The sequence below is a fragment of the Vipera ursinii genome, assembly GCF_947247035.1.
Source record: "Vipera ursinii genome assembly, chromosome: 3".
In the NCBI taxonomy this organism is placed as follows: Eukaryota; Metazoa; Chordata; class Lepidosauria; order Squamata; family Viperidae; genus Vipera; species Vipera ursinii.
The window spans coordinates 24,553,729-24,567,116 of record NC_139516.1 but is presented as its reverse complement, the minus strand read 5'-3'; the positions used below and the strand labels follow the sequence as shown (position 1 = coordinate 24,567,116).

Here is a 13,388-nt window from a genome sequence, read left to right as displayed (position 1 = left end):
CAATTATTGTTTTAACTCCATTGCAGTTCCACATTCTTAAAAAAAATCAGTTGCTAGAGAAATTGCTAGCAATGCTTAAGACTTCGAGATTTCTCTAGACTTCTCATTTTTATGTCTTCCACATTTTTGCTTGATCTACCTACCCACATGCTGCTTTTGCTTTTGTTCTCAGTCCAACCAATATAAAATTAATTTTTCTGGAAGCAAAGAATCAGTATTTGTGTAATTTAAAAAGTTGAGAATCTTGGGAACAAGATTTTGGAGTAAGAAGGCTATGATAGTTAGGATCAGTTTGATGCAAATTGTTGGACATGCCTGTTTCAGTTTGTTTCATGAAGTTGGGTAGCCTGAATCTATGTTACCTATGGCCCTGCATGTAATATTTTGATTTTTCTCTTTCTGCCCGTTTATTCTTGTTGGGGGAAAAAAGGAGCTTAGTGAGCTGGGTGGATTTTTGTCTGTTTGTTGCAGTTGCTTTTGTACTGCATATTTTGTTTGTTTGTTTGTTGAATTTTTATGCCTCAGAGTCAAGGCAGATTACAACATTTGGAGAAGCATAAATTCAATATAAACAATATAACATTTTGTTTAAAACATATAATGTCTAAAAATCTACTGAAGCAACAAACAGGCATCCAGCCATCTTATTACCATTTAAAACTATGTTTAAATAAAATAGTTACCATGACTTTCTTCCAGGCCAGTTTCACATTAGTGGATACAATGTTCCATAACAAGCCACCAACAAAAAAAAAATACAGCATCAGATTACCGTACACTGTTCTACCTCTCCAAACATCATCTCTCTCAAAGACTTCATTAGATACAAAAAACAGTTTGGAGAAGCTGGTCCCAAAGGTGACTAGGAGCTGAGCCATTAAGGACTTTATAGGTTAAAACAAATATAGGTACTCCTTGCATAATGATGGCAATTGGAATTTTGAATTCCATCACTAAGCAATGCAGTCAAAAAGTGCAATGTTACATGACTACTAACTTACGATGGCAAATGCACCCTTCCAGTTTTGATCATTAAATGAATCCCATGTGCTCGTTAAGCACGACATCATAGGATTGCCATTTGTAATCTCCTGCTAGGTTCCCCATGGACTTGCTTGTCAAAAGCAGGTGGTTAAAGTCATGCGACCATAGGACACAGTGTGAGCTCGTTATCAAGCATCTGAATCACATATTCTGATGGCAGGGATGGTGTAACAGCCAAAACTGTGAAGACCAGTCATAAATCTCCTCAATGATCACCATCAAAACTTTGAATGGTTGCTGAACCAGTAGTCATTAACCAAGGACTACCTGTATTTTGAATTGGATTTTGAAACCAATTGGCAACTAATGCAGTGACTAGAACACTTTTGTTACATTACTAAAAGAATTCATACTTATTAGCACCTGGCTTCGACACTTAGGACAAGAATAGTTTCTGGTAGCCTAATTGCATGCTATGGAATGCATGAATTACTGTTATGATACCTCCTGTTCATTATTCCAGAAACATCCTTGAAAGCTAAGTATATTCTAAATTAGAATAAGTTGTGCTGCTTAAATCAGCTGCCGGTAGAGCTCCGGATGGCGCCCGATCTTCGCTCCTTTCGTCGCGATCTCAAGACATTTTTGTTTGTACAAGCTGGCCTAGCCTGATGGGGATCGGTGGGGTTGTTTTATCTTTGGTCTCTTAATTTTATCTTGGGGTTTTTAGAATTGTACTTTTATTGTTTTAACTAGGGCAACTGTTTAATCTCTTTTTAATGTTTGTATTTGGTATTTTATTCTGCCCTGTGAACCGCCCTGAGTCCTCAGGGAGAAGGGCGGTATATAAATGTTATTAATTAAATTAAATTAAATTAAATTAAATTAAATGAATTAATAAATTAGATTGCCAAGTCTTGTTTTTTTGCAACAATATGGAATATTGGATGGAATCAAAAGAGAAGAATTGTAGGTTGATAGGAGAATCTGAGTAAGAGAAGATATTACTTTGACCAATCATTGTCCTCATTTCTGGTTTCTGCATTAAGAAATTATTATAATGTTTGTTTAAAATAGAGTTTTCCAGGTTACTGATTTTAATAGCACATTTCCAGATTTTGTAGTTATGTGGCCACACAAAAATATAAATTTTGCATGTACCAACAAAGATATTTTGAGGTAATGTAGATTACGGATATAAAATTAAAGAATATAAATTGATATATTCTTGTCTACAATAAGGATATAAGCATTTAGTCTTGTAAATTCCAGGTTTTACACTTTGAATGTATGAATAATGAAAGACAGATATTTGAGCTCCAGTTCTATAATATTCAAGAATACACAGCTGTCAAGGGGGTTTCAGACTTTGCAGTATATGGCCATCTAAAATGATAAATGAATGGAAATGACTTAGGAGTTCATTGAGAGCCAGCTTGATGGATTGTTTAGGACACCTGGTTAGAAATCAGGAGACTATGAGTTCTAGTCCCAAACCAGCTAAGAGAGAGAGAGAGAGAGAGAGAGAGGGAGGGAGGGAGGGAGGGAGGGAGGGAGGGAGAGAGAGAGAGAGAGAGAGAGAGAGAGAGAGAGAGAGAGAGAGGATTTCACTGGGGATTAAGGTTGGGGAAGAAATTAATATACCCACATAAAAGATATGTAACTCCTTTGATTGATTGATTGATCATCTTTACTTTTATTAAAGAAAAATAATTATGCATTCCAATACATGAAAAATTTAAAATTCGTCCTCTCCAAACACTTCAAATATGATGGATGTACTGCTACATACCATACTAGAAATCATCAGGTATTGGTATCCAAAGATGGCTAAATACTGGATTTAATCTTCTCTTAAAACATTAAGTTATGTTCCCCACTTTACCCACACAACATTATAAAAACTGTCTGCACAAGCCTGGTCAGCTTTCAGAGAAATGTTACAATTTCCCTCTTAAGTGGTTGTAATGGCTAAAAACTGGATATGCCAAAGAAAACATGAAACTGTTAGATGAGAAACAGTGTGGGGGGGAAAATACTGATTTTGTGGTATTTACTTTAACCTATTAAAGTAAATCTATTAGTGGAACTTAGTTGAAGCTCTTATCACACTGTAGGCTACAGAACTGGGGATTATGGATAATTTTTAAAAATGTACTTTTATCACTATATTCCAAAGAAAAATACCTAAGAATGATGTTATTCCCACTATCTCTTTATTAAAAGTATGTAGTTATTTGGAGAAACAATCTCAGTGCAGTTTTACAGATGAAAATAAGTATCTGAATATATTGTTTTATATATCATTTGTGTAATGGAATTGAGTTTATGAATGTCGTAATTTAAGAGCTTAAGTCCTGTTGTCAGAGCCATCTCATCTTTTCCTTTTGATTCTAGTTGTTTTTGTACACTTAAAGTGTTACAAAAAGAATATTCCATTTCTTTTACAATAGGGAGATATTTGTAAGATTTGTCTCTTTTTTAGTCTTAATTTAATTTTAATATAATCATTTGAATTGGATAGACTGAGTTGTAATCTCAGTCAGATGATTGACTTTGGGCCAGTCACTCTGTCAGCCCAATCCACCTTACAGGGGTGTTGTGGGGAAAGTGGGAGGAGAAAGAAGTATTAAGTAAGTTCACTGCCTTGAGTTGTTGTAAAAATGGTAAAGGCAAGATAAAAATAAATAAAATAGATCAATTGTTGAATATGTTATTAAATTTAACTTGTAGCATTATGTACACATGTTACATAATACTCCAAATATAGTATGACTTGTAAATTCAAATTTGCATGATAAATAACTGTATTTTGCATTACATTCTAGTTTACTATGTATTCTTTGCATTCTTCAGGTTTGAAATTTGGCATTTAAAACATTAAATTTCACTGTTCTGTTCCAAAAAGAGATAACTGCTTTATAAGTGAAGAACTCTTCCACATCAGGAATTTTAATTTTAAGGGGATTTCTTTGTGTCCTTCCAGAACACGCTAATGACAGAAGAACAGAGGAACAGAAAAAAAAACCTTAAGTAAAAAAGGAAAGGAGCCAAAGACAGTTTGAAGACCAGAAACTGAAGTGTGGAAAATAATTGCCTGTAATATTAAAAAGTGTTTTTTAAGAAGAAAAATACCCTAACATTTTGTGTTTGCTTGAATGTGTAAGTACTTTGATTTGCGATACAACCACTTTGTCAGTCAGTAAGAACTAAAAACAGATGGGCTCCCAAATTGTCATTTTTTTAAAATCTTTTTTCTACCGCCTCCTTCACGAAATAAAGAGAATAAGACAAAAGGTCTAGCCAACTGCAATTTCTTTTATTATATTCTGGCTTTCTAAAGCAAACATTAAGTTTATGCTTCAAGTAATTATAGAAGAGCATTTCCATATTTTGTGTGAAAATGCAAGAAAAAATTGGATGATAAAAAGCAGTTAAAATACACTTTGAAGAATCAGAAAACCTCTGACAAATTCTTTACACACTTATCAAGACTGCATAGCAATCAAAAACTATCCATGGTGCTGAAATCAGAAGTCAATGAATGCTTTCCATTCAGCACTTCTCAATTTAAACACTCAGTACAATCCCCATCTTTTAACTATATCAGACAACTCAATGCTGTTGATTATGGAGTCTTAATAGAATAAAAGTATTTGGATATAGCGTTTTGCCACAGCGGCCATTTATTTTTCAAACTGAAATGAGGCTACTATACATTAAGCATTCTTATCTGGCATAAATTAAACAGAAAACAATTCCACATATAAACATTTGCTTTTAATTTTAATCCTATGTTTATAGAAGAAGTAATATTGGTTATCTGTGAGGTGTCCTGTTCATTTCTTTCTGCAGCTTTAGAAACCTTTCCCACCCCCTGAAATTCTTGCAGTTTATGCCAAACCTGAGAATAGTACTGACCAAAGTGAGAAAGGGAAGGGATGAAGTCAGTTTACAGTTCCATCAGTTTGATCAGAACACTGGTAAAATCCTCTAAATTGTCATTATCAACATCTTGAGGGCTGGGAAAGAAAAGAAGAGATCTTAATGCAACAAGATTGTGGCTACTTTCAGTGGAACACTGTTGCTTCCAAGGTACTAGGCTCCAGCAACAGGACATCTCTGACCAAGATAAAAGCTGTGTTTATTCATCCCTTTTTTGAACAGTAATGAGTAATCAGTTTCTCCTTCTAAATTTTTGAACTTAAGCCATCTGACTAGGTTGTCTAGTTAGAGATGATTTCCAGTAATAGTGATGCCAGAAATTTATGCAAATTATGTTTTTCAGTGTTAAAAATTAAAAGCAGTTCTAATACAAGCAGAATTAAATGATTAATCACCTTAATATATTGCAATTTACTCAGGGTTAATATATAGAGTAAGCTTTGAATGCGCACTGAAGTACACTGAACAGAGATATGTACAAATTACAACTCATTAGAATGTGTTTTTGTTGCAGTCATTATATATGCTATATCAGTTGGTAAAGTAGCAGTAGCACATTCAAATGTACTGTAGGTTACAGAATGTGATTGTTTTGTTTTTATAAAACTACTTACGTTTGATTCTGTAACATTGCTCCCAAGAAATTCCTGAGTACCATCTGTTGGTGGTAGCGGCTATCCATCATAATGCTGTCAGACTGGCGTCTAGTCAAGATTTCACGTTGCTCATCTCCCAGGCTTCCTTTCCTAGAAAACAACCAAAATGATTGCTATAGAGAAACACACTACAGAGGAAGGCATGAATCAAGGGTCATAGGCAAGAGCTATTCCTGCTTGACTACCAGGCTCATAAATTGGTCTTGAAAAAATTATTATTTAACAGCTATTTTTGAAGACAATTACTTGAGCTAAAATAAAATTAATTTCTTCTAATGCAAATTCCACAATCTAATGACTGTTCATAGATGACATTGTAGTCTAACACATGGGTCCCCAACCTCCAGTCTGTGGACCGGTACCGGGCCATGGCATGCCAGCAACCAGTCTGCACAAACAAGCAAAGCCCCATCCATGGGACACAAGCAGCACACAAAACCATGCATTCTCTGGTCCATGAAAAAACCTTTCACCATCAAACCGGTCCCTGGTGCCCAAAAGGTTGGGGACCTCTGGTCTAACACATCTGAGCACAGTTTGCTGTCTTTGAGATATTTGCAGATTTTAACATCTGAACAGAAAAGTCTAATTCTTTCTATAGTACTCTTCTAGAAAGATTTGTAAATATTTATTTGGATTAGAAAGATAAATATTTTTATATTACATATCAGATATAGGCCTAGATTTTTCCAAGAAAATAGAGAGTGAAAGGAGAGCTCCAGTTAAGATACTACATAAATTCAAATTTCCTCTAGTGAATAGTTCAAATCACTTGAAATATATAGCACATTTTCTAATAACTGTTTGTTGCTAACTGAGCTATATTTCTGGCCACGTCTGATGAGAAAAATATCTGTTGCGGTTGTAAGAATTTGTCACCACCACCAGGATTATCTTCCTGTCTCTGCATTTGACAGTCAAGTAGAGTCTTAACAGCTACAAAGTTATGGTAAATAATGTATATTCTTTACACTTACCTAAGTCTTTTCCCAACTATGCCCTGTAATAACTTCCGTGCTGATACCTTTCCTCGCACCTTCCGGTAACTGTCAGTGAATATGGCATCTGCATGACGCTGAAGTCTAATGAAATATAAATGCACTGTCATTCTGATGCAGTACCGACTTGCAAAGGAGCATCGTAAGAACAATTCTTGTTAATGGAAAAGGCAGGTCTATATACCTTCAAAGCTACACTATCCTAAAAGGGGAAGTTCTATGCATTTCCAATTTCTGTTCCTTTTGGATAACAAGTGAAGTGCTAAATAAAAATGAGTTCACTGCATTCTTTCTCATGTATAATTTATTTCTGGAACTTATGAAGTCAAAATAAGGATCACCAATGTGTGCCCTTTTTATATGCTGTAGCGCCTAAAAAGGTTCAATGGCAAAACAGGATGTTTTCCACAGGAGTGCTGGAATTCCTCCCAAGACAGGCCAAATAGATTTTCCAATGTCCTAACTGGTTTGTTTTGTTGGTTTTGTTTTGAATCATTTATTTTGAACTTTGTTGTGAATTCGTGTATTTCTAATTGCTAAATTTTAAAGGCAAGAAAAAGTATACCGTAAACATGTCTAAACAATTTTAACTGAAGTTCTTAAAAAGAAATTTGACATCATGTAATACCTTAGGGGCTCTCAGTTTCACAACTATAAATAACTATTTTCTGCATTCTTTCATGGAATCAAAGCTCAAAATCTGTTCATGACATTCTGAGAAGCTGGCCATTTGGAGTAAACAGGGCAGCTAAGTAGATGGATCTTAGCTCTGATTGAGCACAGCTAAGGTTGTGTTACTTATTTTGACATTCATATACTGTATACCCACCTTTTTTCAGCAGGGCTGAGAAAATTCTCTTCTTGGTCTTCTACTGAAAGATTGTGGCTTTCATGCATAGGACTACTTTCTTGTAGTTGAAAGCTCCCTGCTTTGCCAGAAATGGATAGTGGATTATATCTAAAGCAACAAGCAACAACATTAAAAACAATCAGAATAAGGCAAAATATTTCTCATCCCATGGCACATTGAAGTAACAATTAGACATTCCTAGAAGGAGGGAAAATATTGCTATATGTCCTCATTGGGGGCTTATTGAGTGCTCTGAGGTCAATCATCTTTTTCAGTCAACCCAATCCATTGCATAGGATTGTGGATATTGGGATAAAATAAAGGAAGACATCCATTATACGTCGAGATCTGAGGGAAAAGGTTATACCTAAATCATTAGCTAATATTTCATACATCTAAAGGTAAAGGTAAAGGTTCCCTCGCACATGCGTGCTAGTCGTTTCCAACTCTAGGGGCCAGTGCTCATCTCCGTTTCAAATCCGAAGAGCCAGCGCTTGTCCAAGGACGTCTCTGTGGTCATGTGGCCGGCATGACTAGACACCAAAGGCGCATGGAACGCTGTTACCTTCCCACCATAGTGGTCCCTATTTTTCTACTTGCATTTTTACGTGCTTTCAAACTGCTAGGTTGGCAGAAGCTGGGACGAGTAACAGGCGCTCACTCTGTTACGCGGCACTCGGGATTCAACCCGCCAAACTGCCAACCTTCTGATCGACAAGCTCAGCGTCCTAACCCACTGAGCCACCGCGTCCCTTTCATACATCATAAAGCATGGTAATCTACAGATCAATAAATAATATTGATAAACATAAATTATTTTAATCTGTATTAAAAATCAAATGGAGAAGCGAGCATTTTAACTTAGTTGCAAAAAAGCTTATATTGTATAGTGCTTGGCATATTGCCAAGTTACTACAGAGAGGACCCTTCTGTTTGTAAATATGTGTACTATCTTTAGAGATGGACTAGCTTCTTCCAGCAGCAAGAAACTTACTGTCCAAGAGAGACTTTTCCAATGGAGAAAAGGTACCAATGGGTTCAACTTACATTTTGAGTAGCCAAAAATTAATAGCGATGATCAACTACCTGAGTGGTTGATAGAGAGGAGAAGAAAAGGAACTCATGACAAAGTGGAGGAAAAGGAAATGAGTAGCTCTGTCCAACATCTTAATATTTTCTAGGGCAGGCTGCAACATAAAATAAGAATTCGGGATTAATTGTGGCTCTTGAAAATAATCACCACAGAGATAACAATTTGGTGTTTTTCAAATCTGTTGTAAGTCAACTGAGCTTTCCTCTCCTTACTAATCTCAGTAATCTAAATTCAACAACTTAAATTCCAGCAAAACCCTGTATATCTTATGGAGCATTAATATCCCTTCTGTACTTCAATCAAGCATGTGAATGGATAGGAGAGAAATGATATTGATTTCTACTAGGATCTCTCTTGTTGACAAATGTGGCTACTGAAAGGTGTTCAATTCCAGCAATTAAAAAATGCAAATAGGACCATCAACAATGTTCCAATTCACAGAACTGTTGTGATCAAAACCCAAAAACACACTGCATGAACTGAGATGGAATCCAAAGAACATACATTCAGTTCTACAGCTACTGAGCATCCTTAGTCTTATTGAGCTACTTTGTAGATTCCTATTTTAACTATTTTCATTGTTTTTCCAGCCCCTTATAACTTCCACCATGTGAGGTTCTAGCTGTTTTGGCAAAACGGGCAACTGCATTCACCTCAAAAATAAAAGGAAAATTTTATGAACAATGCTATATGAAGTCTCAAAAATATCCCTATGTCTTTTTTTGCTTTTTTTTAAAATAGATCTTTAGTTGGATACACTTCAAGCCAGATATCTGCTAGTTCAGAAATGACTTTTAACTGAGCCAGTTACTGAAGGAGGGGGAAAAAGAAAATTCATTTCTTAGGCAACTCATTGTTATAGTCAAAAATTCCCGAAAGATCATTCGCAAGAATGCTATATTATGGAATGGAGAAAATGGATTGATTTTATCCAGAACAAGTATAGGGTTAAGAAGTTTTATGTAGCATTTGAATAAGTCTTCTTTCGTTTTTCTTTTCTTTTCTTATCTTAGTTTCTTTTTATACATATTCAATATTATTAAGGTATGTTTTATCCTATATAAGCTAGAGAGTGATGGATTTTAGAGTTTATAATTGTTAGTATATGATTGTTTATGATTGCTTTTTATATATATACCTTGTATTTAGCTCTGGGAAGCCGGGGGGGGGAGGGGGGGAGGTAGGGAGGGGGAGGAGGGAGGGGGAAGGGGGGATTCTTAAAGGAAAATTGTATTTTAAAACTTTTCAATAAAAAAAAAAAATTCCAGGAAGCCTGCCCTACGTTTATGAGTACTTTTGATACTTCCAATACCAGGATTTGAGGGATGCAGATTAATAAATCCATTTTAACAATTTAAAGCGCAGGTTTTAGGCTCCTGTGTTTTAAAAGTGTAATCTACTGCTCTCTCTTTCCATCATCAATTCTTGTCTCCATTCTTGTTTTATATTAGACTATAGAAATATAAATCATCCTGTGATCAATTTGAGAGAATCTAGGTAGCAGCATGTAGCTGATCTAGGCTGTAAACGAAACAAGAAAACTGCATGGATTCAATCACCAGGAACTGAGCAACAGTTCAGGATGTCTTTCCCTTTTTTTAATTCTTTCCCTGGGGATGTAGGCAAGATTGGGATGTTGAAAAGGTATCCCAGAAGAAAGTCATAAGAAATCTCTTGTATTTTTGCTAAGAAAACTACATTGACATTGTCATAAAATCACTAGGATCACACTACAGCAGGGGTCCCCAGCCCCTGGTCCGTGAACCAGCACCGGTCCACAGAATGGCAGCAACCGGGCCACACAAACAAACAAAGCCCCATTTGCGGAATGCAGGCAGTACGCAAAACCACACTCCCTCTGGTCCATTGAAAAACCTTTCTCCACGGCACAGGTCCCTGGTGCCCAAAAGGTTGGGGACCTCTGCACTACAGACTCTTTTCAATGTCTTTTCATTTGTGCAGATAAAAGTCATAGCACAGGCACAGCTATATCTGAAGCCTCCACCACCACCCCGCCTTGCCCAGCCCATTCCTGCAGTTGAGTGTTGAGCGTTTTAAAAAGCTGTTAAATGACTTATATTAAGAGGGAGGTTGGATCCAATCATTCTGCAACTTCAGAAACTAAAAAGTTGTTGTTAGCTGCGAAGTCGTGTCCGACCCATCGCGACCCTATGGACAACATTCCTCCAGGATTTTAAGACAGGATTTTAAATATTTCCCTTCCTTACATAGGGGTAACAGATAACATTTAAGACAGGATTTTAAATATTTCCCTTCCTTACATAGGGGTAACAGATAACCTAACAGGACTTTATTGCCTTTCAGAACCAAAGATGCTACAGTATTATTATTTCCATTTTGAGAATTTAAAGTCGCAGAAATTGTAAGACAGCCATGTTTCTCTATGGTGACAAAAATCACAGGGAGTTTGGAACCTTTTCCAACTAATTATATTAAAAGGCACAACTCCCTTCATCAGAGGCATAATCTTATGTTTTTTTTAAAATAAATGTGTTAGTTAGAAAAGAAGCTACCAAATTCCTTAAGCAGCAGAGGGCATAACCAAGAAAATCTCCTTTTAAAATAGATATCCCAAAAGATAAATCTATCCCTATTAGTTGATTGCACTTCTGACATAGTTTTAAGCACTTGCATATTGTAATTGTAGAGGAAATAATAAGACAGAAAGAAAATATGAGACAAGTCACTAAATTATTGTGTCACTGACATTATACAATATTTCTGTACTTTTTACAAAGCAGTTCTGTAACTCAAAGGTAACCTCCGCTGAATCAATAGGAATTGTTCCCCCTGAAGAGCATACTGTATTAGGATTGCACTATGAATAAATGCATGTCATAAGGAATATAGTCCCAATCTACTCTGAGATAAACGGAGACTGATTTTTAAAAATGTGGGCTAGGAAAAGACTACAATGCTTTGCCTATGCTTTGCAAGTTTTTAAGTACCATATGGAAGTTTATTCACTGAAATGTCAGTTTTATACTTTACTTTCTAAATAACATATGTATAACTTCCTTTTCTTCTAGGTAATATAAAAGCATAAACAGTTACTTATTATCTGAGGACAAATGTTATTTTTAAAGAATTGGTATCTCTAACTATTTTTAAGTACTTAAGTCTAAATTAGATAATAATTTAGATAATATTTCTGGCAAATGTTATCCTAGATTTTACATTAGATTTATCAGAATCCAATTATTAATATTCATTTCTGTAATTTACATCCCAGTGCTAAGAATTCTTACTGAAATTTGATTGAAGAAAGTATGGTTAATTTTCTAGTCAGTATAACTAGAATTATAATCTTATTCAGTCTACAAAATTTTCTACAATTTCATTTTTACACCATGAAACTGGTACTGTATCTATGAAGAAATAACAAAATTAATTGTATCAACTTACAGTTTCCTTTGGAAATGGTGTACCTTCAGGTCTATAAATTGTTGTCCTTTCTTGTAAATTTTTCTGCTATGGTATTTGATGAAATGGAGAGAATTCAGTCCAGCTTTTTGAACTATAAGAGTCTCCTGGTCTTTTATACTTTCATGTCTTCATCCAACTTGCAAATTCCTGAACGTCAGAGAATCAATTACTTACCAACCATTCCAAAAAGCCGTATTTAGCATCCCTTATCTTACAAAGAGAATCACAAACAGGCATCGGTGGAGGGTATGAGGTGCCTGACATGCAAATTATCATCATCACCACTGGATAGAACAAATAACAACTTGCTACTGGTAAATTTTACATGTCTGAAAAACACCCATTTTAACAAGGAAGCCAGCTATGATGGAAAATTAACCATTAGTATTACCTTCTCCCCTTTTTTGTACAGAGATTTGTTTCTATAATATATTGTATTGCTCTAAATTATCAGGATTATCTTCTTTTGCCTTGATGCTATGGTTATATGAACTTGCACTAGTGTTTTGCAAATATCAACCATGTGTGAGCAAGGAAAAATCCTGAAGTATTACAATAGGATTTAATCAGACTTTAGAGATTATCCAGTCCAACCTTCTAGAAAAGTGGACCTCTAACCTCTACTTTAAAAGGAAAAAAACCCTTCCATGTCAGTTTGTTTCTTTATTAAAATACTTACTACTGTCAACAATTTCTTTACGGCATTTAGTTATAATCCTGTTTTTGTACAATTCTGAACATGTTAATTTTCATCCTATGTTCTGAAGCAACAGCAGCATCAACAAAAATCTCTATCAAAATCTGGCAGTCTTCACATATTTGAACACGACAAGTGTCACATTTTACTCATCTCAACTTTCTACTTAACCATTAACCCTTAACCATTTCTGTAACTCCTATATGTTGTAATTTGGGGGCATTTTTCTTAAACTGTGACATTACTCCACATATTCCATAAGGAAGGCATAAGCAAGATTGATTACTAGTAGTAAATATTTTGTTTAATTCGGACAGTAGAATTATGTTGATGCAACCTAAAATTTCATTAGAATTTTTAATTGTCAGGGCTGGAGCCTCAACTGGACAAAACATCATCAGAAGAGTTTCTTCGGAGACCTCTTGAACACTTCCTCCATATCTTCTTCCATTTGACTGAAGTAATTTCTGAGCTTCCTTCATCTCATTCTGTAGGTTTTTGGAGCAATATTGAAGTTGTATATAAATAGTTCTTGACTAACGACCTCAACTGAGCCCAAAATTTTTGTTGTTAAGTCAGACATTAGTTAAGTGAATTTTGACCCATTTTATGACTTTTCTTGCCACAGTTGTTAATAAATAATAATAATAATAATAATAATAATAATAATAATAATAATAATAATAATAAACCTTTATTGTCAAAGTACAACATGTGT

General features: G+C 35.2%; 2 protein-coding genes across 3 annotated transcripts in view; one reads left to right on the top strand and one right to left on the bottom strand.

Moving 5' to 3' along the window:
• RPN2 (ribophorin II) overlaps positions 1-4,116 on the top strand; it is a 35,295-nt gene extending 31,179 nt beyond the window's left edge. For both annotated transcript variants that reach the window (XM_083358813.1, XM_083358812.1), the window contains one exon: positions 3,971-4,116. In XM_083358813.1, the coding sequence (XP_083214939.1) occupies positions 3,971-3,980 (10 nt within the window). In that variant the 3' untranslated portion in view covers positions 3,981-4,116. The remainder of the gene's footprint in view (positions 1-3,970) is intronic.
• Positions 4,117-5,481: 1,365 nt separating this feature from the next.
• On the bottom strand, positions 5,482-8,599 carry GHRH (growth hormone releasing hormone; the record flags this gene model as incomplete). The annotated part of the gene is made up of 4 exons (XM_083358233.1): positions 5,482-5,675; positions 6,563-6,667; positions 7,413-7,541; positions 8,520-8,599. The coding sequence occupies 4 exons, from the start codon at positions 8,597-8,599 to the stop codon at positions 5,540-5,542; spliced, it is 450 nt and encodes a 149-aa protein (XP_083214359.1). The 3' UTR covers positions 5,482-5,539.
• Positions 8,600-13,388: the final 4,789 nt, after the last annotated feature.